This window comes from Salmo salar, chromosome ssa17 (genome assembly GCF_905237065.1).
Source record: "Salmo salar chromosome ssa17, Ssal_v3.1, whole genome shotgun sequence".
Taxonomy (NCBI): domain Eukaryota; kingdom Metazoa; phylum Chordata; class Actinopteri; order Salmoniformes; family Salmonidae; genus Salmo; species Salmo salar.
The window spans coordinates 31,915,887-31,940,837 of NC_059458.1; the positions used below are offsets into that span (position 1 = coordinate 31,915,887).

General features: G+C 45.9%; 1 protein-coding gene across 7 annotated transcripts in view; it reads left to right on the forward strand.

The window, feature by feature from the left end:
- LOC106592409 (dystrophin) overlaps positions 1-24,951 on the forward strand; it is a 395,558-nt gene that overhangs the window by 198,100 nt on the left and 172,507 nt on the right. For 6 of the 7 annotated variants that reach the window (XM_045699454.1, XM_045699451.1, XM_045699449.1 and 3 more), the window contains exons 9-14: positions 7,829-7,963; positions 9,441-9,644; positions 15,419-15,600; positions 22,466-22,616; positions 22,857-22,976; positions 24,140-24,241. In XM_045699454.1, the coding sequence (XP_045555410.1) occupies positions 7,829-7,963; positions 9,441-9,644; positions 15,419-15,600; positions 22,466-22,616; positions 22,857-22,976; positions 24,140-24,241 (894 nt within the window). The remainder of the gene's footprint in view (positions 1-7,828; positions 7,964-9,440; positions 9,645-15,418; positions 15,601-22,465; positions 22,617-22,856; positions 22,977-24,139; positions 24,242-24,951) is intronic. The other variant, XM_045699452.1, reaches the window with a different exon arrangement.

Genomic DNA, 24,951 nt, shown 5'->3' on the forward strand with positions numbered 1-24,951 from the left:
CTTTCGTCAAACAGTGGTACAGGAAGAAGTCCTCAGCATTCTAGAAGGCCATGATCTTTATGCAGGACAATGCTCCATCACATGCATCCAAGTACTCCACTGCTTGGCTAGCCAGCAAGGGCCTCAAAGATGCCTGAATAATGACCTGGCCCCCTTCCTCACCTGACTTAAATCCTATTGAGAACTTGTGGGCCCTTCTCAAACGTGAGATTTACAGTGAGGGAAGACAATACACCTTTTTGAACAGCATTTGGGAGGCTGTGGTTGCTGCTTCAGCGGAAATTGATCGTGAACAGATCAAGAAACTGACAGACTCCATGGATGGAAGGCTCATGGCAGTTATTGAAAATAAGGGTGGCTATATTGGTCACTGAATATTTTTGAAAGGCCAAAAATGTTATAATTGTCATTTTGTGTTACTTATCTGTTACACTTACTCTAAAGACTGAGAATAAACAAGTGAGTTGAGAGAAATTATTAATAATTCTGCACACTAATAGTTGCCTAATAATTCTGCACACTTATATATTTCCCTGAGAAAGACAAAACTCACTTTTCCTTTGTTAAACATTCAGGTTTGAGGTTCAATAACATTTTGGATTGACTGAGAGCATTGTGTTTGTTCAACAATAAAATGAATCCTGAGGAATACAATTTGCCTAATAATTGTGCACGCAGTGTAGTGAAAGGGTTTCAGTAGTGTAGCTGCAGTAGAAATATACCCAGTGAGCAAAACATTTAATGATAAATGTTATCTCAGCTCCTTTAATTACTATCTTTCTGAGTCACTATTCTATTGATGTGGGACTATAAATTGTGATAATGACGGATGGATATGTGGTAGAGAGAGAGGGAGGAAGAAAAAGAGAGAGAGGGAGGAAGAAAAAGAGAGAAAGAGAGAGAGGGAGGAAGAAAAAGAGAGAAAGAGAGAGAGGGAGGAAGAAAAAGAGAGAGAGGGAGGAAGAAAAAGAGAGAGAGGGAGGAAGAAAAAGAGAGAGAGGGAGGAAGAAAAAGAGAGAGAGAGAGAGAGGGAGGAAGAAAAAGAGAGAGAGGGAGGAAGAAAAAGAGAGAGAGGGAGGAAGAAAAAGAGAGAAAGAGAGAGAGGGAGGAAGAAAAAGAGAGAGAGGGAGGAAGAAAAAGAGAGAGAGGGAGGAAGAAAAAGAGAGAGAGAGAGAGAGAGAGAGGGAAATGAGTCTAGCTGTCTGGAAGACGTCATTATCCTTCACTTCATTTATCATAATTTACACCAACTGTCAGAACTATCTCTCCCACTCTGATGTAGACAGACAGGAGACAGACAGACAGACAGACAGACAGACAGACAGACAGACAGACAGACAGACAGACAGACAGACAGACAGACAGACAGACAGACAGACAGACAGACAGACAGACAGACAGGGAGACAGACAGGGAGACAGACAGGGAGACAGACAGGGAGACAGAATGGTTGAATGGTCTGGATGAGTTAACATAGTTTAATATATTCAGCTGTAGCTCAGGGGATTGGTCTGGATGAGTTAACATAGTTTAATATATTCAGCTGTAGCTCAGGGGATTGGTCTGGATGAGTTAACATAGTTTAATATATTCAGCTGTAGCTCAGGGGATTGGTCTGGATGAGTTAACATAGTGTAATATATTCAGATGTAGCTCAGGGGATTGGTCTGGATGAGTTAACATAGTGTAATATATTCAGATGTAGCTCAGGGGATTGGTCTGGATGAGTTAACATAGTTTAATATATTCAGCTGTAGCTCAGGGGATTGGTCTGGATGAGTTAACATAGTTTAATATATTCAGCTGCAGCTCAGGGGATTGGTCTGGATGAGTTAACATAGTTTAATATATTCAGCTGTAGCTCAGGGGATTGGTCTGGGTTTTGGACGTTCAGTTGGGGAAGCCAGGGTCCGTATGTATCAAGCTTCTCAGAGTAGGAATGTTGATATGGGATCAGTTTTGCCTTTTAGATCATAACGAATACAATCATCTCGACAAGGGTGACCTGATCCTAGATCAGCAGTCCTACTCTGAAAAAGGGCCCAGTGCTGTCATCCAGCCTGGTTCACAGTGTATTGTTGAGATGTGAGCAGATTCTGATCCGGGATCTGTTGTTCAGACTGGGGAGTTACAGTAGGGGAGGGTTTAATCCAGTATAATGGATGCTGTTCTCTCTGTCTTTAGGGGAGGGGTTAATTCACTATAATGGATGCTGCTCTCTCTGTCTTTAGGGGAGGGGTTAATTCACTATAATGGATGCTGCTCTCTCTGTCTTTAGGGGAGGGGTTAATTCACTATAATGGATGCTGCTCTCTCTGTCTTTAGGGTTTAATCCACTATAATGGATGCTGCTCTCTCTGTCTTTAGGGGAGGGGTTAATTCACTATAATGGATGCTGCTCTCTCTGTCTTTAGGGGAGGGGTTAATTCACTATAATGGATGCTGCTCTCTCTGTCTTTAGGGTTTAATCCAGTATAATGGATGCTGCTCTCTCTGTCTTTAGGGTTTAATCCAGTATAATGGATGCTGCTCTCTCTGTCTTTAGGGGAGGGGTTAATTCACTATAATGGATGCTGCTCTCTCTGTCTTTAGGGGAGGGTTTAATCCAGTATAATGGATGCTGCTCTCTCTGTCTTTAGGGTTTAATCCACTATAATGGATGCTGTTCTCTCTGTCTTTAGGGGTTAATCCACTATAATGGATGCTGTTCTCTCTGTCTTTAGGGTTTAATCCACTATAATGGATGCTGCTCTCTCTGTCTTTAGGGTTTAATCCAGTATAATGGATGCTGCTCTCTCTGTCTTTAGGGTTTAATCCACTATAATGGATGCTGTTCTCTCTGTCTTTAGGGGTTAATCCAGTATAATGGATGCTGCTCTCTCTGTCTTTAGGGTTTAATCCAGTATAATGGATGCTGCTCTCTCTGTCTTTAGGGGAGGGGTTAATTCACTATAATGGATGCTGCTCTCTCTGTCTTTAGGGGAGGGTTTAATCCAGTATAATGGATGCTGCTCTCTCTGTCTTTAGGGTTTAATCCAGTATAATGGATGCTGTTCTCTCTGTCTTTAGGGTTTAATCCACTATAATGGATGCTGTTCTCTCTGTCTTTAGGGTTTAATCCACTATAATGGATGCTGCTCTCTCTGTCTTTAGGGGAGGGGTTAATTCACTATAATGGATGCTGTTCTCTCTGTCTTTAGGGGAGGGGTTAATTCACTATAATGGATGCTGCTCTCTCTGTCTTTAGGGGAGGGGTTAATTCACTATAATGGATGCTGCTCTCTCTGTCTTTAGGGTTTAATCCAGTATAATGGATGCTGCTCTCTCTGTCTTTAGGGGTTAATCCAGTATAATGGATGCTGCTCTCTCTGTCTTTAGGGTTTAATCCAGTATAATGGATGCTGTTCTCTCTGTCTTTAGGGTTTAATCCAGTATAATGGATGCTGCTCTCTCTGTCTTTAGGGTTTAATCCAGTATAATGGATGCTGTTCTCTCTGTGTTTAGGGGAGGGTTTAATCCACTATAATGGATGCTGTTCTCTCTGTCTTTAGGGTTTAATCCACTATAATGGATGCTGCTCTCTCTGTCTTTAGGGTTTAATCCAGTATAATGGATGCTGCTCTCTCTGTGTTTAGGGGAGGGTTTAATCCACTATAATGGATGCTGTTCTCTCTGTCTTTAGGGTTTAATCCACTATAATGGATGCTGCTCTCTCTGTCTTTAGGGTTTAATCCACTATAATGGATGCTGCTCTCTCTGTCTTTAGGGGAGGGTTTAATCCACTATAATGGATGCTGCTCTCTCTGTCTTTAGGGTTTAATCCAGTATAATGGATGCTGCTCTCTCTGTCTTTAGGGGTTAATCCACTATAATGGATGCTGCTCTCTCTGTCTTTAGGGTTTAATCCAGTATAATGGATGCTGCTCTCTCTGTCTTTAGGGTTTAATCCAGTATAATGGATGCTGCTCTCTCTGTCTTTAGGGGTTAATCCACTATAATGGATGCTGCTCTCTCTGTCTTTAGGGTTTAATCCAGTATAATGGATGCTGCTCTCTCTGTCTTTAGGGTTTAATCCAGTATAATGGATGCTGCTCTCTCTGTCTTTAGGGGTTAATCCAGTATAATGGATGCTGCTCTCTCTGTCTTTAGGGTTTAATCCAGTATAATGGATGCTGCTCTCTCTGTCTTTAGGGGTTAATCCACTATAATGGATGCTGCTCTCTCTGTCTTTAGGGGTTAATCCAGTATAATGGATGCTGCTCTCTCTGTGTTTAGGGGAGGGTTTAATCCAGTATAATGGATGCTGCTCTCTCTGTGTTTAGGGGAGGGGTTAATCCAGTATAATGGATGCTGCTCTCTCTGTGTTTAGGGGAGGGGTTAATCCAGTATAATGGATGCTGCTCTCTCTGTCTTTAGGGTTTAATCCAGTATAATGGATGCTGCTCTCTCTGTCTTTAGGGTTTAATCCAGTATAATGGATGCTGCTCTCTCTGTCTTTAGGGGTTAATCCAGTATAATGGATGCTGCTCTCTCTGTCTTTAGGGTTTAATCCAGTATAATGGATGCTGCTCTCTCTGTCTTTAGGGGTTAATCCACTATAATGGATGCTGCTCTCTCTGTCTTTAGGGGTTAATCCAGTATAATGGATGCTGCTCTCTCTGTCTTTAGGGGTTAATCCAGTATAATGGATGCTGCTCTCTCTGTCTTTAGGGTTTAATCCAGTATAATGGATGCTGCTCTCTCTGTCTTTAGGGGTTAATCCAGTATAATGGATGCTGCTCTCTCTGTCTTTAGGGTTTAATCCAGTATAATGGATGCTGCTCTCTCTGTCTTTAGGGGAGGGGTTAATCCACTATAATGGATGCTGCTCTCTCTGTCTTTAGGGTTTAATCCAGTATAATGGATGCTGCTCTCTCTGTCTTTAGGGGTTAATCCAGTATAATGGATGCTGCTCTCTCTGTCTTTAGGGTTTAATCCAGTATAATGGATGCTGCTCTCTCTGTCTTTAGGGGTTAATCCAGTATAATGGATGCTGCTCTCTCTGTGTTTTATGTGTTGCTGATGTACTCTATATAAATTCTCTGTATTTTCTAAACTGTCTATGTTGCTCTGACACTCTTGCCCTTCCTTTCACATCTCTTTCATTTTCTCCTCCACTCTCTCCTCCAATCGCTCCACTCTCTCTCCTCCACTCTCTCCTCCACTTTCTCCTCCAATCTCTCTCCTCCACTCTCTCCACTCTCTCTCCTCCAATATCTCTCCTCCACTCTCTCCTCCCCTCTCTCTCCTCCAATCTCTCTCCTCCAATCTCTCTCCTCCACTCTCTCCTCCACACTCTCTCCTTCAATCTCTCTCCTCCAATCTCTCCACTCTCTCTCCTCCACTCTCTCCTCCACTCTCTCTCTTCCACTCTCTCCACTCTCTCCTCCAATCTCTCCTCCCCTCTCTCTCCTCCCCTCTCTCTCCTCCAATCTCTCCACTCTCTCTCCTCCATTCTCTCCTCCACTCTCTCCTCCACTCGCTCTCCTCCAATCTCTCTCCTCCACTCTCTCCAATCTCTCTCCTCCAATCTCTCCAATCTCTCTCCTCCAATCTCTCTCCTCCACTCTCTCCTCCAATATCTCTCCTTCAATCTCTCTCCTCCACTCTCTCCTCCAATCTCTCTCCTCCAATCTCTCTCCTCCACTCTCTCTCCTCCAATCTCTCTCCTCCAATCTCTCTCCTCCCCTCTCTCTCCTCCAATCTCTCTCCTCCCCTCTCTCTCCTCCACTCTCTCCTCCAATCTCTCTCCTCCACTCTCTCTCCTCCAATCTCTCCAATCTCTCTCCTCCAATCTCTCTCCTCCACTCTCTCCTCCACTCTCTCCTCCACTCTCTCTCCTCCAATCTCTCTCCTCCACTCTCTCCAATCTCTCTCCTCCAATCTCTCCAATCTCTCTCCTCCAATCTCTCTCCTCCACTCTCTCTCCTCCAATCTCTCTCCTCCAATCTCTCTCCTCCCCTCTCTCTCCTCCAATCTCTCTCCTCCACTCTCTCCTCCCCTCTCTCTCCTCCACTCTCTCCTCCAATCTCTCTCCTCCACTCTCTCCTCCCCTCTCTCTCCTCCAATCTCTCTCCTCCAATCTCTCTCCTCCAATCTCTCTCCTCCACTCTCTCCTCCAATCTCTCTCCTCCAATCTCTCTCCTCCACTCTCTCCTCCAATCTCTCTCCTCCAATCTCTCTCCTCCACTCTCTCTCCTCTAATCTCTCTCCTCCACTCGCTCTCTTTCTCTGTCTCTCTCACCCTTTCACCCACCCAACCACACATGCCTTTGTGTCTGTCCTCTGTCCTTTTCCCTCGCTCCTACCCTCGATCCCATCCTCCCTTCTTCCCTCTCCCTCTCCTCTCCTCCCTCTGACTCTCCCTCTCTTTTCCTGTCCTTCACCCTCCCTCTTCTCTCCTCTCCTCCCTGTGACTCCATCTCTTTTCCTGTCCTTCACCCTCCCTCTTCTCTCCTCTCCTCCCTGTGACTCCATCTCTTTTCCTGTCCTTCACCCTCCCTCTTCTCTCCTCTCCTCCCTGTGACTCCATCTCTTTTCCTGTCCTTCACCCTCCCTCTTCTCTCCTCTCCTCCCTGTGACTCCATCTCTTTTCCTGTCCTTCACCCTCCCTCTTCTCTCCTCTCCTCCCTGTGAATCCCTCTCTTTTCCTGTCCTTCACCCTCCCTCTTCTCTCCTCTCCTCCCTGTGACTCCATCTCTTTTCCTGTCCTTCACCCTCCCTCTTCTCTCCTCTCCTCCCTGTGACTCCATCTCTTTTCCTGTCCTTCACCCTCCCTCTTCTCTCCTCTCCTCCCTGTGACTCCATCTCTTTTCCTGTCCTTCACCCTCCCTCTTCTCTCCTCTCCTCCCTGTGAATCCCTCTCTTTTCCTGTCCTTCACCCTCCCTCTTCTCTCCTCTCCTCCCTGTGACTCCATCTCTTTTCCTGTCCTTCACCCTCCCTCTTCTCTCCTCTCCTCCCTGTGACTCCCTCTCTTTTCCTGTCCTTCACCCTCCCTCTTCTCTCCTCTCCTCCCTGTGACTCCATCTCTTTTCCTGTCCTTCACCCTCCCTCTTCTCTCCTCTCCTCCCTGTGACTCCATCTCTTTTCCTGTCCTTCACCCTCCCTCTTCTCTCCTCTCCTCCCTGTGACTCCATCTCTTTTCCTGTCCTTCACCCTCCCTCTTCTTGTTTTCTCTTCTTGTCTTCTTCCGTTTGTCTTCTTTTTTCTTTCTCTCCCCTTTCTCTTCCTTCCTGTCTTTCTCTCTCTCTCTGTCCCTCTCTCTCCCCATCCCTCTTTCCCTCTTGCTCTCTCTCTCTCCCTCTCTCTCTTTGTCTCTCTCTCTCTTTCTCTTTCTCCCTCTCTCTCTCCCTCTCTCCCTCTCTCTCTTTGTCTCTCTCTCTTTATCTTTCTCCCTCTCTCCCTCTCTCCCTCTCTCTCTCCTGCTCTCTCTCTCCCTCTTTCTCCCTCTCTCACTCTCTCCCTCTCTCTCTCTCCCTCTCTCTCTTTGTCTCTCTCTCTTTATCTTTCTCACTCTCTCCCTCTCTCTCTCCCTCCCTCTCTCTCTCTCTCTCTCTCTCTCTCTCCCTCTTTCTCCCTCTCTCACTCTCTCCCTCTCTCTCTCCCTCTCTCTCTCTCCCTCTCTCTCTTTGTCTCTCTCTCTTTATCTTTCTCCCTCTCTCCCTCTCTCTCTCCCTCCCTCTCTCTCTCTCTCTCTCTCTCTCTCTCTCTCTCTCTCTCTCTCTCTCTCTCTCTCTCTCTCCTCTCTCTCTCTCTCCCTCTCTCCCTGTCTCTCTGTCTCTCTCTCAGATCACAGTGAGTGTGTCTCAGGGGCGGGTTCGTACCCCCTCCCCCTCTCCTAAACCTCACTATAAAAGCTATGCCTACAGTCAAGCTGCATATGTCAAGTCACCTGAACAAAAGAGGAGACGCTTTACTGAGCAGGTCTGTGTCTACTGCTAACTACCTACCCAGTCTGTAGTCTCACAGCTGTAGCTCTCTCCTCTCCTCTCCTCTCCTCTCCTCTCCTCTCCTCTCCTCTCCTCTCCTCTCCTCTCCTCTCCTCTCCTCTCCTCTCCTCTCCTCTCCTCTCCTCTCCTCTCCTCTCCTCTCCTCTCCTCTCCTCCTGGGTGTCCATCCATGGCTGAACAGAGCTGAGGCTGAGCCTGTGGCTACGTAGCAGGTAGTCTTCATTGCAGTTGAACACTTCTCTGGACATTGTGAGATTTGATGATCTGTGCAATATGACTACAATAAAGACACCCTGGAACGCGCCCTGTGTCTCTGGCTTGGCCAGGCTCAGCTTGGCCTACCTCCCCACATCTCCCCCCCCCCAGGCTAAATGAACAGTTATCTGGGTTCTCCAGGTGTACCAGTGACTGACACAAATCTCAGAGTATGTCTGTGTCTACAGAGCATGTGGAGCTTTTGAACGGCATGGCAACGGCACAGCACAGCTTGGCTAACAGCACCACAACACAACACACCAGACGCTCTGTTTGTGCTGCTGACTAATGCACCTGTGTGTTTGGCTTTGTTACCATGAGTCAATGTGTGTTTCTGTCTGTCTGTGTGTTTGTGTGTATGTTGTAATTATGCTTTTGGATAGAGTGTTGCCTTTTGTTTGCCTCTGCAGCAAGTGTGTGTGTGTGTGTGTGTGTGTGTGTGTGTGTGTGTGTGTGTGTGTGTGTGTGTGTGTGTGTGTGTGTGTGTGTGTGTGTGTGTGTGTGTGTGTGTGTGTGTGTGTGTGCGTGCATGCGGGGGTGTCTGTGTTTCTGTGCTTCACACCTCTAATGTGTTTTGGCACCATAGACTTCCATTCCTCATCACACTCCCCTTCAAGGCAGGAAGTCTTCAGACTGTTGAGACTCCCTAGGAGAGGAAGCCGTGTTAATGTAGTGGGGAACGATTCTCTTGCCATTTCCAAGAGAGCAATTTGTTTATTGTCAGTGGTGAGTCTAACCACGCTCTTCAGTCCACTGCCTCATCTCCCTCTCCTAACCCTCTCTCTCTCCCCCTTCCCCGCCCCTCTCCCTCCCTCCCTCCCTCTCACCTCTCCCCTCCCCTCTCTTTCCTTTTCCATCTCCCCCTCCATCTCCCATCTCCCCTCTCCCCTCTCATAACCCTCTCTCTCTCCCCCTTCCCCGCCCCTCTCCCTCCCTCTCACCTCTCCCCTCCCCTCTCTTTCCTTTTCCATCTCCCCCTCCATCTCCCATCTCCCCTCTCCTAACCCTCTCTCTCTCCACCTTCCCCCTCCTCCCTCCCTCCCTCCCTCCCTCCCTCCCTCCCTCCCTCCCTCCCTCCCTCCCTCCCTCCCTCCCTCCCCCTCTCTCCTCTCCCCTTCCCCTCCCCTCTCCTTTTCCATCTCCCTCTACTTCTCCCTCCCCTTCCATCTCCCCTCTTCTCCTCCTCCCCACCCCAGACCCAGCTGCTGCGTGGGGGCAGTCAGGATGACCTGGAGCGGGGCCTGAGCCCGCTGGCCCCTGGGGCCACCCAGCTGGAAGACTACCAGAGCATCCTGGAGGAGGTCCTGACCTGGCTGCTGTCTGCAGAGGATGGCCTGCAGGCCCAGCCCCCCATCTCCTCTCATGTAGAGGAGGTCAAGGAGCAGTTCCACACACACGAGGTAGGGTCACCCCAGAGAATATATATATATATCAGTTGAGTTTATTTAATATAACACACGAGGTAGGGTCACCCCAGAGGGGATATATATTATATAACACACGAGGTAGGGAGACCCCAGAGGGGATATATACCATATAAGAACAGAAGTTAGGAAAAATCCAGAGGGGATATATACAATATAACACACGAGGTAGGGTCACCCCAGAGGGGATATATACCATATAACACACGAGGTAGGGTCACCCCAGAGGGGATATATACAATATAACACACGAGGTAGGGGGACCCCAGAGGGGATATATACCATATAACACACGAGGTAGGGCACTCCAGAGAGGATATATACCATATAACACACGAGGTAGGGTCACCCCAGAGGGGATATATACAATATAACACACGAGGTAGGGTCACCCCAGAGGGGATATATACCATATAACACACGAGGTAGGGACACTCCAGAGGGGATATATACAATATAACACACGAGGTAGGGTCACCCCAGAGGGGATATATACCATATAACACACGAGGTAGGGTCACCCCAGAGGGGATATATACAATATAACACACGAGGTAGGGACACTCCAGAGGGGATATATACCATATAACACACGAGGTAGGGTCACCCCAGAGGGGATATATACAATATAACACACGAGGTAGGGACACTCCAGAGGGGATATATACCATATAACACACGAGGTAGGGACACTCCAGAGGGGATATATACCATATAACACACGAGGTAGGGTCACTCCAGAGGGGATATATACCATATAACACATGAGGTAGGGACACTCCAGAGGGGATATAAACAATATAACACACGAGGTAGGGCCACTCCAGAGGGGATATATACCATATAACACACGAGGTAGGGTCACCCCAGAGAGGATATATACCATATAATACACGAGGTAGGGGACTCCAGAGGGGATATATACAATATAACACACGAGGTAGGGACACTCCAGAGGGGATATATACAATATAACACACGAGGTAGGGACCCTCAAGAGGGGATATATACAATATAACACACGAGGTAGGGTACACTCCAGAGGGGATATATACCATATAACACACGAGGTAGGGATACTCCAGAGGGGATATATACCATATAACACACGAGGTAGGGCCACTCCAGAGGGGATATATACAATATAACACACGAGGTAGGGCCGCTCCAAAGGGGATATATACAATATAACACACGAGGTAGGGACACTCCAGAGGGGATATATACCATATAATACACGAGGTAGGGCCACTCCAAAGGGGATATATACAATATAACACACGAGGTAGGGGCACTCCAGAGGGGATATATACCATATAACACACGAGGTAGGGACACTCCAGAGGGGATATATACCATATAATACACGAGGTAGGGCCACTCCAAAGGGGATATATACAATATAACACACGAGGTAGGGACACTCCAGAGGGGATATATACAATATAACACACGAGGTAGGGTCACCCCAGAGGGGATATATACAATATAACACACGAGGTAGGGACACTCCAGAGGGGATATATACCATATAACACACGAGGTAGGGACACTCCAGAGGGGATATATACAATATAACACACGAGGTAGGGACACTCCAGAGGGGATATATACCATATAACACACGAGGTAGGGGACACTCCAGAGGGGATATATACAATATAACACACGAGGTAGGGCCACTCCAGAGGGGATATATACCATATAACACACGAGGTAGGGACACTCCAGAGAGGATATATACCATATAATACACGAGGTAGGGGGACTCCAGAGGGGATATATACAATATAACACACGAGGTAGGGACACTCCAGAGGGGATATATACCATATAACACACAAGGTAGGGACCCTCAAGAGGGGATATATACAATATAACACACGAGGTAGGTACACTCCAGAGAGGATATATACCATATAACACACGAGGTAGGGTAATCCAGAGGGGATATATACCATATAACACACGAGGTAGGGCCACCCCAGAGGGGATATATACCATATAACACACGAGGTAGGGACACTCCAGAGAGGATATATACCATATAATACACGAGGTAGGGCCACTCCAAAGGGGATATATACAATATAACACACGAGGTAGGGACACTCCAGAGGGGATATATACCATATAACACACGAGGTAGGGACACTCCAGAGGGGATATATACCATATAACACACGAGGTAGGGACACTCCAGAGGGGATATATACCATATAATACACGAGGTAGGGCCACTCCAAAGGGGATATATACAATATAACACACGAGGTAGGGACACTCCAGAGGGGATATATACCATATAACCGACGAGGTAGGCCCGCTCCAGAGGGGATATATACCATATAACACACGAGGTAGGGGCTCTCCAGAGGGGATATATACCATATAATACACGAGGTAGGGCCACTCCAAAGGGGATATATACAATATAACACACGAGGTAGGGACACTCCAGAGGGGATATATACCATATAACACACGAGGTAGGGACACTCCAGAGGGGATATATACCATATAACACACGAGGTACTGTAGGGTTTCAAGTTCAAAACGTTCAGATCTTCATTGTGCATTATTGCCATGCTTTATCATGCTTTATCATGCTTTATCATCCTTTGTCATGCTTTATCATGCTTTATCATGCTTTATCATCCTTTGTCATGCTTTATCATGCTTTATCATCCTTTATCATGCTTTATCATACTTTATCATCCTTTATCATGCTTTATCATCCTTTATCATGCTTTATCATACTTTATCATCCTTTATCATGCTTTATCATGCTTTATCATGCTTTATCATCCTTTGTCATGCTTTATCATGCTTTATCATCCTTTATCATGCTTTATCATACTTTATCATCCTTTATCATGCTTTATCATGCTTTATCATCCTTTGTCATGCTTTATCATGCTTTATCATCCTTTATCATGCTTTATCATACTTTATCATCCTTTATCATGCTTTATCATGCTTTATCATCCTTTGTCATGCTTTATCATGCTTTATCATCCTTTATCATGCTTTATCATACTTTATCATCCTTTATCATGCTTTATCATGCTTTATCATCCTTTGTCATGCTTTATCATGCTTTATCATCCTTTGTCATGCTTTATCATGCTTTATCATACTTTATCATCCTTTATCATGCTTTATCATGCTTTATCATACTTTATCATGCTTTATCATGCTTTATCATACCTTATCATGCTTTATCATGCTTTGTCATGCTTTATCATGCTTTATCAGACTTTATCATGCTTTATCATGCTTTATCATACCTTATCATGCTTTATCATGCTTTGTCATGCTTTATCATGCTTTATCATACTTTATCATGCTTTATCATGCTTTATCATGCTTTATCATGCTTTATCATCCTTTGTCATGCTTTATCATGCTTTATCATACTTTATGATGCTTTATCATGCTTTATCATACCTTATCATGCTTTATCATGCTTTGTCATGCTTTATCATGCTTTATCAGACTTTATCATGCTTTATCATACCTTATCATGCTTTATCATGCTTTATCATGCTTTATCATACCTTATCATGCTTTATCATGCTTTGTCATGCTTTATCAGACTTTATAATGCTTTATAATGCTTTATCATGCTTTATCATGCTTTGTTACATTGTGTGTTTTTAAGAGCGATGAACACTAGGGACACCATAGAGGGGACATAGCTACAGGGCCTTCAGAAAGTATTCATACCCCTTGACTTATTCCACATTTTGTTGTGTTTCAGCTTGAATTCACAATGGATTAAATAAAATAACAAATCTCAATGACAAAGTGAATGTTTTTTAGATTTTCAAATAGATTTGAGTCTTAACTGTAACTCGGCCACTCAGGAACATTCACTGTGTTCTTGGTCAGCAGCTCCAGTGTATATTTGGGATTGTGTTTTAGGTTATTGTCCTGCTGAAAGGTGAATTCATCTCCCAGTGTCTGGTGGAACTCAGACTGAACCAGGTTTTCCTCTAGGATTTTACCTGTGCTAGCTTCATTGTTTCTTTTTTATCCTGAAAAATTCACCAGTCCTTAACGATTACAAGCATACCCATAACATGATGCAGCCACCACTATGCTTGAAAATATGGAGAGTGGTATTCAGTAATGTGTTGTATTGGATTTGCCCAAACATAACACTTTTTATTCAGGACAAAAAGTTAACTGTTTTGCAATTCTTTTGCAGTATTAATTTAGTGCCTTGTTGCAAACCGGATACATGTTCTGTAGATGTTATAATTTTGTTCAGGCTTCTTTTTTTCCCTCAGTCAATTAGGTTAGTATTGTGGAGTAACTATCCCTGAGTGGTTTCCTTGCTCTCCGACAACTGAGTTAGGAAGGACGCCTGTATCTTTGTAGTGACGGGGTGTATTGATACACCATCCAAAGTGTAATTAATAACTTCACCATGCTCAAAGGGATATGCAATGTCTGCTGTTTTATTTTTACCCATCTACCAATAGGTGCCCTTCTTTGTGAGGCATTGGAAAACCTCCCTGGTATTTGTGGTTGAATCTGTGTTTGAAATTCACTGCTCGACTGAGGGACCTTACAGATAATTGTATGTGTGGGGTACAGAGATGAGGAAGTCATTTAAAAATCATGTTAAACACTGTTATTGCACACAGAGTCCATGCAACTTATTATGTGACTTGTTAAGCACATTTTTTACTCCTGAACTTATTTCAACTTGTCATAACAAAGGGGTTGAATACTTATTGACTCAAGGCATTTCAGCTTTTTATTTTTAATTAATTTGGTTAAAAAAAATCGAAAACATAATTCCACTTTGGCATTATGGGGTATTGTGTGTAAGCCAGTGACAAAACCTCTCAATTGAATCAATTTTAACTTCAGGCTGTAAAACAACAAAATGTGTAAAAAGTCCAAGGGTAGTTTAGTTTATAATAATGAATTACAACACAATGAAAGAAGAAAGGAAAGATGAAGGGAATATCTGTACAGGTAGAAAACCTGACTCTGTGTTTTCCCCCGGTGTTCATTATATACTATAACATGTACTGGGTGTGTGTGTGTGTGTTTGTGTGTGTCTACATGCGCTGTGTGTGTGTGTGTGTGCTTGGGTGTGTGTGTGTGTGTTTGTGTGTGTCTACATGCGCTGTGCGTGTGTGTGTTTGTGTGCACGTGTTTGTAAGTGTGTGTGTGTCCCTACGTGTTTGCGTGCCTGTGTATGTGTGTGTGTTCCTCTATCTGTGTATGTGTGTGTGTTCCTTTATCTGTGTGTGTGTCTGTGTGTTCCTGTGTCTGTGTGTTCCTGTCTGTGTGTGTGTCTGTGTGTTCCTGTGGGTGTGTCTGTGTGTTTCTGTGTCTATGTGTGTATCTGTATCTGTGTCTGTGTGTTCCTGTGTCTGTGTGTGTCTGTGTGTTCCTGTGTCTGTGTGTGTCTGTGTGTTTCTGTGTCTGTGTGTGTCTGTGTGTTTCTGTGTGTGTGTGTTCCTGTGTCTATGTGTGTGTCTGTGTGTTCCTGTGTGTGTGTGTGTGTGTGTGTGTCTGTGTGTTCCTGTGTCTATGTGTGTGTCTGTGTATTCCTGTGTCTATGTGTGTGTGTGTGTGTGTCCCTGTGTCTGTGTGTGTGTCCCTGTGTGTCTGTGTGTGTGTCCCTGTGTCTGTGTGTGTGTCCCTGTGTCTGTGTGTGTGTGTCTGTGTCTGTGTGTGTGTCCCTGTGTGTCTGTGTGTGTGTCCCTGTGTCTGTGTTCTCTCAGGGCTACATGGTGGAGCTGACGTCCCACCAGGGCAGTGTGGGCAGGGTGCTGCGTGCGGGCAGTGCCCTGCTGGGTGAGGGCCATTTAACGGAGGAGGAGGAGAAAGAGGTCAGGGAGCAGATGAACCTCCTCAACTCCCGCTGGGAACACCTCAGAGTGGCTAGCATGGAGAAACAGAGCAGGTAGGACACACACACATGGATGGATACACACACACACACACACACACACACACACACACACACACACACACACACACACACACACACACACACACACACACACACACACACACACACACACACACACACACACACACAGACAGGCAGGCAGACAACCTATGGACCATACCTACATTAGGGTGATTATCACCTGCCCCCCTCTTGGAAATCTCTGCTGGTAATGTCTGCTGGTAATGTCTGCTGGTAATCTCTGCTGCTAATCTCTGCTGGTAATCAGTGAGAACATGTGTTAAGGAATTCATCAACCAGAGAAGCCAATGCATTATTCCGGGGAGGCCCCAGTCACAGAGACCACTCCATCACTTCCTAACCCCTGATCCCTCCATAATGACTCCACACATACACAGGGTTGGGGAACAACAGATTGCATGTAACAGATTACAAAAAAACGGTAACTGTAATCTGTTACGCTACGAACTAAAATATTGTAATCGGATTACAGATACTTTTGTAAGAACTAGATGATTACTTCTCAGATTACTTTTAAATTCAAAAAGGATGTTTGTGAAACAATTCTTTATGACAGCTTTCTGTTTTCTCAATGACATTCAAAACAGCATTGAAAAAAGGCGCAAATTTGTTCCACCTAAGTGAGTCTGACCACAACTCAGAGACCACTATGATGACACACCAAATGTGTTTGATGGATTGCGGGAAAAGAGCAGGAATATGCTTTTGTAGGCTACAGTCCAAACTATGTCTTCCGATGGAGTGACTGCTGTCGGCATCCAAAGATTATCCAACTTGAATAAACGCTTGGGGGTAAGGACGACAGTAGTGGTGTAGCCCAACGGGCGATATGGATATCACTTATTACTGATATCTAGGCTGCATAGCGCATTGATCAAATCAAATCAAATGTTATTTGTCACATGTGCCAAATACAACAGGTGTAGACCTTACAGTGAAATGCTGACTGACAGGCCCTTAAACAACAATGCAGTTTTAAGAAGAATAAGTGTTAAGTAAAAAATAGGTAAGTAAAAAAATAACAAATGTGAATCACACTGCTGCTCTCTGATTTAGCTATTATTACTATTTAGTATCATGGGTTGTGGATGTTGTGGAGGTTGTGGATGTTGAGGAGGTTGTGGATGCTGTGGATGCTGTGGATGCTGTGGAGGTTGTGAATGTTGAGGAGGTTGTGAATTTTGTGGAGGTTGTGAATGTTGTGGAGGTTGTGGATGTTGTGGAGGTTGTGAATGTTGTGGAGGTTGTGAATGTTGTGGAGGTTGTGGAGATTGTGAATGTTGTGGAGGTTGTGAATGTTGAGGAGGTTGTGAATGTTGTGGAGGTTGTGAATGTTGAGGAGGTTGTGAATGTTGTGGAGGTTGTGAATGTTGAGGAGGTTGTGAATTTTGTGGAGGTTGTGAATGTTGTGGAGGTTGTGAATGTTGTGGAGGTTGTGGAGATTGTGAATGTTGTGGAGGTTGTGAATGTTGTGGATGGCTGTTCACAAACGTATATGTGTATTTAATCCAACAATGGTTGAATTCAGGAAGTTTAAGCTGCCAATCAGTCATTGTTATTGTGACCAGTGGACAGCCAGTGAAAAAATGCGCTCTTGCAAAAGCTGCATAGTGCGGCTCCCAGCATGTGGAATAACAGCTTGAGAGAGTTCCTCCTCTTCTCAACTCCCCTGTGGAGTTGTTGCTACATTTCCCAGTCCTCTCCTCAACTCCCCCGTGGTGTTGTTGTTACATTTCCCAGTCCTCTTCTCAACTCCACCGTGGTGTTGTTGCTACATTTCCCAGTCCTCTCCTCAACTCCCCCGTGGTGTTGTTGTTACATTTCCCAGGCCTCTTCTCAACTCCCCCGTGGTGTTGTTGTTACATTTCCCAGGCCTCTCCTCAACTCCCCGTGGTGTTGTTGCTACATTTCCCAGTCCTCTCCTCAACTCCCCCGTGGTGTTGTTGTTACATTTCCCAGGCCTCTTCTCAACTCCCCCGTGGTGTTGTTGTTACATTTCCCAGGCCTCTCCTCAACTCCCCCGTGGTGGTGTTGTTACATTTCCCAGTCCTCTTCTCAACTCCCCCGTGGTGTTGTTGTTACATTTCCCAGTCCTCTTCTCAACTCCCCCGTGGTTGTTGTTGTTACATTTCCCAGGCCTCTCCTCAACTCCCCCGTGGTGTTGTTGTTACATTTCCCAGTCCTCTTCTCAACTCCCCCGTGGTGGTGTTGTTACATTTCCCAGTCCTCTTCTCAACTCCCCCGTGGTGTTGTTGTTACATTTCCCAGTCCTCTCCTCAACTCCCCCGTGGTGTTGTTGTTACATTTCCCAGTCCTCTTCTCAACTCCCCCATGGTGTTGTTGATACATTTCCCAGGCCTCTTCTCAACTCCCCCGTGGTGTTGTTGTTACATTTCCCAGTCCTCTTCTCAACTCCCCCGTGGTGTTGTTGTTACATTTCCCAGGCCTCTTCTCAACTCCCCCGTGGTGTTGTTGTTACATTTCCCAGTCCTCTTCTCAACTCCCCCGTGGTGTTGTTGTTACATTTCCCAGTCCTCTCCTCAACTCCCCCGTGGTGGTGTTGTTACATTTCCCAGTCCTCTCCTCAACTCCCCCGTGGTGTTGTTGTTACATTTCCCAGTCCTCTTCTCAACTCCCCCGTGGTGTTGTTGTTACATTTCCCAGTCCTCTTCTTGAAGAGCAAGGGGTATTTAATAAATTGGAACGACTGTAAATCTGACACACTCTGGTGTTTAATGTAAAGATATAGCCTAATGGTATAATTATCTGTAGTAGAAAGCGATGGGTTAGAAGAAGCCTACATAACCAACCCATAAAGTAGAATGTAACATCCATATATGGCCAGCTTGTCACAGGGGTCGTGGAATGGAGACCAAGACGCAGCGTGGATAATGCTCATTCTTTTTCTTTAATGACAACACTTCAAACAGCAAAACAAGAAAACGACCAACAACAGTCCCGTCAGGTACTACGACTAAAACGGAAAACAACTACCCAACACCCCAAAGGAAAAACAGGCTGTCTAAGTATGGCTTCCAATCAGAGACAACGAAAGACACCTGCCTCTGATTGGAAACCATACCCGGCCGAACATGAAAACCAACACATAGAAACAGAAAACCCAAAATACATACAAAACAAACCCCCCTGCCACGCCCTGACCATTCTACTATGGCAAATGACCTCTTTCACTGGTCAGGACGTGACACAGCTATGTAAACTCTAACATTGATTTATCCTGCAGTAGATGTTGTTCAATTGATAATACACTGCTCAGAAAAATAAAGGGAACACTAAAATAACATATCCTAGATCTGAATGAATGAAATAATCTTATTAAATACTTTTTTCTTTACATAGTTGAATGTGCTGACAACAAAATCACACAAAAATAATCAATGGAAATCCAATTTATCAACCCATGGAGGTCTGGATTTGGAGTCACACTCAAAATTAAAGTGGAAAACCACACTACAGGCTGATCCAACTTTGATGTAATGTCCTTAAAACAAGTCAAAATGAGGCTCAGTAGTGTGTGTGGCCTCCACGTGCCTGTATGACCTCCCGAAAACGCCTGGGCATGCTCCTGTTGAGGTGGCGGATGGTCTCCTGAGGGATCTCCTCCCAGACCTGGACTAAAGCATCCGCCAACTCCTGGACAGTCTGTGGTGCAAGGTGGGGTTGGTGGATGGAGCGAGACATGATGTCCCAGATGTGCTCAATTGGATTCAGGTCTGGGGAACGGGCGGGCCAGTCCATAGCATCAATGCCTTCCTCTTGCAGGAACTGCTGACACACTCCAGCCACATGAGGTCTAGCATTGTCTTGCATTAGGAGGAACCCAGGGCCAACCGCACCAGCATATGGTCTCACAAGGGGTTTGAGGATCTCATCTCGGTACCTAATGGCAGTCAGGCTACCTCTGGCGAGCACATGGAGCGCTGTGCGGCCCCCCAAAGAAATGCCACCCCACACCATGACTGACCCACCACCAAACCGGTCATGCTGGAGGATGTTGCAGGCAGCAGAACGTTCTCCACGGCGTCTCCAGACTGTCACGTCTGTCACATGTGCTCAGTGTGAACCTGCTTTCATCTGTGAAGAGCACAGGGCGCCAGTGGCGAATTTGCCAATCTTGGTGTTCTCTGGCAAATGCCAAACGTCCTGCACAGTGTTGGGCTGTAAGCACAACCCCCACCTGTGGACGTCGGGCCCTCATACCACCCTCATGGAGTCTGTTTCTGACCGTTTGAACAGACACATGCACATTTGTGGCCTGCTGGAGGTCATTTTGCAGGGCTCTGGCAGTGCTTCTCCTGCTCCTCCTTGCACAAAGGCGGAGGTAGCGGTCCTGCTGCTGGGTTGTTGCCCTCCTACGGCCTCCTCCACGTCTCCTGATGTACTGGCCTGTCTCCTGGTAGCGCCTCCATGCTCTGGACACTACGCTGACAGACACAGCAAACCTTTTTGACACAGCTCACATTGATGTGCCATCCTGGATGAGCTTCACTACCTGAGCCACTTGTGTGGGTTGTAGACTCCGTCTCATGCTACCACTAGAGTGAAAGCACCGCCAGCATTCAAAAGTGACCAAAACATCAGCCAGGAAGCATAGGAACTGAGAAGTGGTCTGTGGTTACCACCTGCAGAACCACTCCTTTATTGGGGGCGTCTTGCTAATTGCCTATAATTTCCACCTGTTGTCTATTCCATTTGCAGAACAGCATGTGAAATTTATTTGTCAATCAGTGTTGCTTCCTAAGTGGACAGTTTGATTTCACAGAAGTGTGATTGACTTGGAGTTACATTGTGTTGTTTAAGTGTTCCCTTTATTTTTTTGAGCAGTATATAAATGTTTGTCTTCTTTTAATGCCTCTTGAGGGGAAAGTAATCTAAAAGTAACTGAATGTAATTAGATTATGTTACTGAGTTTGGTTAATCCAAAAATGACGTTACTGATTACAATTTTGGACCGGTAACTACTAGCTATAACAGATTACATTTAGAAAGTAACCTACCCAACCCTGCACATACTGTACGCAGACACACAGGCAGGCACACACACACATACAAATCAAAATCAAATCTAATTTTATTTGTCACATACACATGGTTAGCAGATGTTAATGCGAGTGTAGCAAAATGCTTGTGCTTCTAATTCCGACCGTGCAGTAATATCTAACAAGTAATCTAACAATTGCACAACAACTACCTTATACACACAAATGTAAAGGAATGAATAAGAATATGTATATGGATATATATATGGATGAGCGATGGCCGAGCGGTATAGGCAAGATGCAGTAGACGGTATAGAGTACAGTATATACATATGAGTAATGTAGGGTATGTAAACATTATATAAAGTGGCATTGTTTAAAGTGACTAGTTATACATTTATTACATCCAATTTTGAATTATTAAAGTGGCTAGAGATTTGATTCAGTATGTTGGCAGCAGCCACTCAATGTTAGTGATGGCTGTTTAACAGTCTGATGGCCTTGAGATAGAAGCTGTTTTTCAGTCTCTCGGTCCCAGCTTTGATGCACCTGTACTGACCTCGCCTTCTGGATGAAAGCGGGGTGAACAGGCAGTGGCTCGGGTGGTTGTTGTCCTTGATGATCTTTTTGGCCTTCCTGTGACATCGGGTGGTGTGGTGTCCTGGAGGGCAGGTAGTTTGCCCCCGGTGATGCGTTGTGCAGACCTCACTACCCTCTGGAGAGCCTTACGGTTGTGGGCGGAGCAGTTGCCGTACCAGGCGGTGATACAGCCCGACAGGATGCTCTCGATTGTGCGACAGGATGCTCTCGATTGGGAACACACACACAGACTCGTGCATGCACCCACACAAGCACACACAAGCACACACAAGCACACACAAGCGCACACACAAGCGCACACACACACACACGCACATACACACACACACACACACACACACACACACACACACACACACACACACACACACACACACACACACACACACACACACACACACACACACACACAGGCACATACACACACAAACAAACACAAATTCCTCTGAAAGCCAGCCTGTCTCTCTGGGTGAGAAATATGTCTCTATGTCCTTGAAGGTAATATTATGTTTTGAATAGACCTCAGCTGCAGCTCTCTGTGAGGTGTCTAGTTAGGATCTAGCTGTACTCAACAGCCCCCTGCCCTCTTTGCTCAGTCTCTCCTCTCCTCCTCTCCTTCCTCTCTCCTCCTTCCTCACTTCCCCTCTCCTCTCCTCCCCCCTCTCTTCTCCTCTCCTCCTCTCCTCTCCTCCTCTCCTCCTCTCCACCTCTCCTCTTCTCCTTTCCTCCTCTCTTCTCTTCTCTTCTCTTCTCTTCTCTTCTCTTCTCTTCTCTTCTCTTCTCTTCTCTTCTCTCCTCCCTCTCTTCGCTCCTCGTCTCCTCTTCTCCTCTCCTCTCCTCCTCCCCTCCTCTCCTTTCCTCCTCTCCTCCTCTCCTCCTCCCTCTCTTCTCCTCTCCTCCTCCTCCCTCTCTTTTCCTCTCCTCTCCTCTACTCCTCTCCTTCCCTCTGCTCTTCTCCTCTCCTCTTCTCTTCTCTCCTCTCCTTCTCCCTCTCTTCACTCCTCTTTTTCTCTCCTCTCCTCTTCTCCTCTCCTCCCCTCCTCTCCTTTCCTCCTCTCCTCTCCTCCTCCCTCTCCTCTCCTTTTCTCTCCTCTCCTCTTCTCCTCTCCTCCTCTCCTCCCCTCCTCCCTCTCTTCTCCTCTCCTCCCTCTCTTTTCCTCACCTCTCCTCTCCTCCTCTCCTTCCCTCTGCTCTTCTCCCCTCCTCTCCTCTCTCCTCTCATCCTCCTCCCCCAGACTCCATGAGGTGTTGATGGACCTTCAACACCAGCAGTTGAAGCAGCTCACTGATTGGTTGGAGCTGACAGAGGGGCGGATCAAGCGGATGGGGGCTCAGCCTATGGGGCCAGACCTGGAGGATGTTAAACACCAAGTAGAGGACCACAAAGTAGGTCACCTACTATCTAGCTACCTGCAGGGCTGGGGTCCTTTCAGGGTTATGTTCATTACAGCACATCCTAGTGAAATAATCATGGACATTTACTATTAGATGACTTCAGATAGTGTCTTTCCATTTCCTTCCACTTTGGGCCTTTTCCTTCCATTTTGGGCCATTTCCTTCCATTTTGGGCCATTTCCTTCCATTTTGTCCCTACTAGACTCAACCCATTTATCATGCCTGTTATAGCTGTTGCAGGAGGACCTAGAGTTGGAGCAGGTGCGTGTCAACTCTCTGACACACATGGTGGTGGTGGTGGATGAGAACAGTGGAGACAGCGCCACCGCTGCCCTGGAGGAGAAACTACAGGTGAGACAGGCAGGACACACACACACACACAGTGTTCTTATACACTGTCTAATACACTATCTAGTACACTGTCAAGTACAATGTCTAATACACTATCTAGTACACTGTCTAGTACAATGTCTAGTACAATGTCTAATACACTGTCTAGTACACTGTCTAGTACACTGTCTAGTACACTGTCTAATACACTGTCTAGTACACTGTCTAGTACACTGTCTAGTACACTGTCTAATACACTGTCTAATACACTGTCGGCTGATGTTCTCCCTTAGTGGAAGAGAGAAGAGAAACCCATTCGGGTAGATCGTAGTATTTGTGTGTAAATAGATTGGATGGTAAATAATGAGTGTTCTCTGGTGATTAACCATGTCTAGCAGTTATCGGTCCAGGAACTCAGGATTCTGCTCTGAGAGAGAGAGCGAGAGAGAGAGAGAGAGAGAGAGAGGGGGGGGAGAGAGAGAGTGGGGGGGCAGGTGGAGCAGAAGAGAGAGAGAGAGAGAGAAAGGGAGGGAGAAAGAGAAAAGGGGAAATTGCTTTGTTAGTTAGTTTATTTGTCTCTTGTATGTGGTTATTAGGAGATAATAGGAGAAGATGCCGTAGTCTTGTCAGTATGAATCATAATAGAGATACAGTCTAATGCAGAGTGGTTGTTGTTGTTTAGTGTTTAGAAAGATGGAGCGATACGATATGGCACCAAACAACCAAACCTGTTTTAACTGCTGCTATAAGAAACAGAGGACAAACATACATTCTGAAAGGCTGACCTTTACATGTCTTCTATTGACAAACCGGGTGGAGAGGTGGCCAGTGGAGTTCAACCTGTGGAGTTCAGTAGAATGCCCTGTAGAAACCGGGTGGAGAGGTGGCCAGTGGAGTTCAACCTGTGGAGTTCAGTAGAATGCCCTGTAGAAACCGGGTGGAGAGGTGGCCAGTGGAGTTCAACCTGTGGAGTTCAGTAGAATGTCCTGTAGAAACCGGGTGGAGAGGTGGCCAGTGGAGTTCAACCTGTGGAGTTCAGTAGAATGTCCTGTAGAAACCGGGTGGAGAGGTGGCCAGCGGAGTTCAACCTGTGGAGTTCAGTAGAATGTCCTGTAGAAACGAACCGGGAGGGACCTGGGAGTTCAGTAGAATTCCTGTTCTAACGTGTGTGTTCTTCCTTTCAGCACCTGGGAGACCGGTGGGCAGCCATCTGTAAGTGGACAGAGGAGCATTGGGTTCTGCTACAGGAGATCCTGCTCCAGTGGCAACACTTCACTGAGGAACAGGTAACAGCATAGAAACAGAATAGAACACATAGACAAGACATCCCCGTTCAAGGTAATGTTCAGACAAAGGGTGGATGGGCGGCCATGTTGGTCCGTAGAGAGCTAACAGGCTAGTGTTGTGTAGAGAGCTAACAGGCTAGTGTTGTGTAGAGAACTAACAGGCTAGTGTTGAGTAGAGAGCTAACAGGCTAGTGTTGAGTAGAGAGCTAACGGGCTAGTGTAGTGTAGAGAGCTAACAGGCTAGTGTAGTGTAGAGAGCTAACATGCTAGTGTTGTGTAGAGAGCTAACAGGCTAGTGTTGAGTAGAGAGCTAACAGGCTAGTGTTGAGTAGAGAGCTAACAGGCTAGTGTGGGTGTAGAGAGCTAACAGGCTAGTGTTGTGTAGAGAGCTAACAGGCTAGTGTAGTGTAGAGAGCTAACAGGCTAGTGTAGTGTAGAGAGCTAACAGGCTAGTGTTGTGTAGAGAGCTAACTAGTAGTGTTGGTTAGAGAGCTAACAATAGTGTGTTAGGAGAGTAACAGGTAGTGTTGTGTAGAGAGTTAACAGGCGGTTGAGTAGAGAGTAACAGATATGTAGAGTAGAGAGCTAACAGGCTAGTGTAGTGTAGAGAAAAGGCAGTGTTGGTCGTAGAGAGCTAACAGGCTAGTGTTGTGTAGAGAGCTAACAGGCTAGTGTTGTGTAGAGAGCAACAGGCTAGTGTTAGTGTAGAG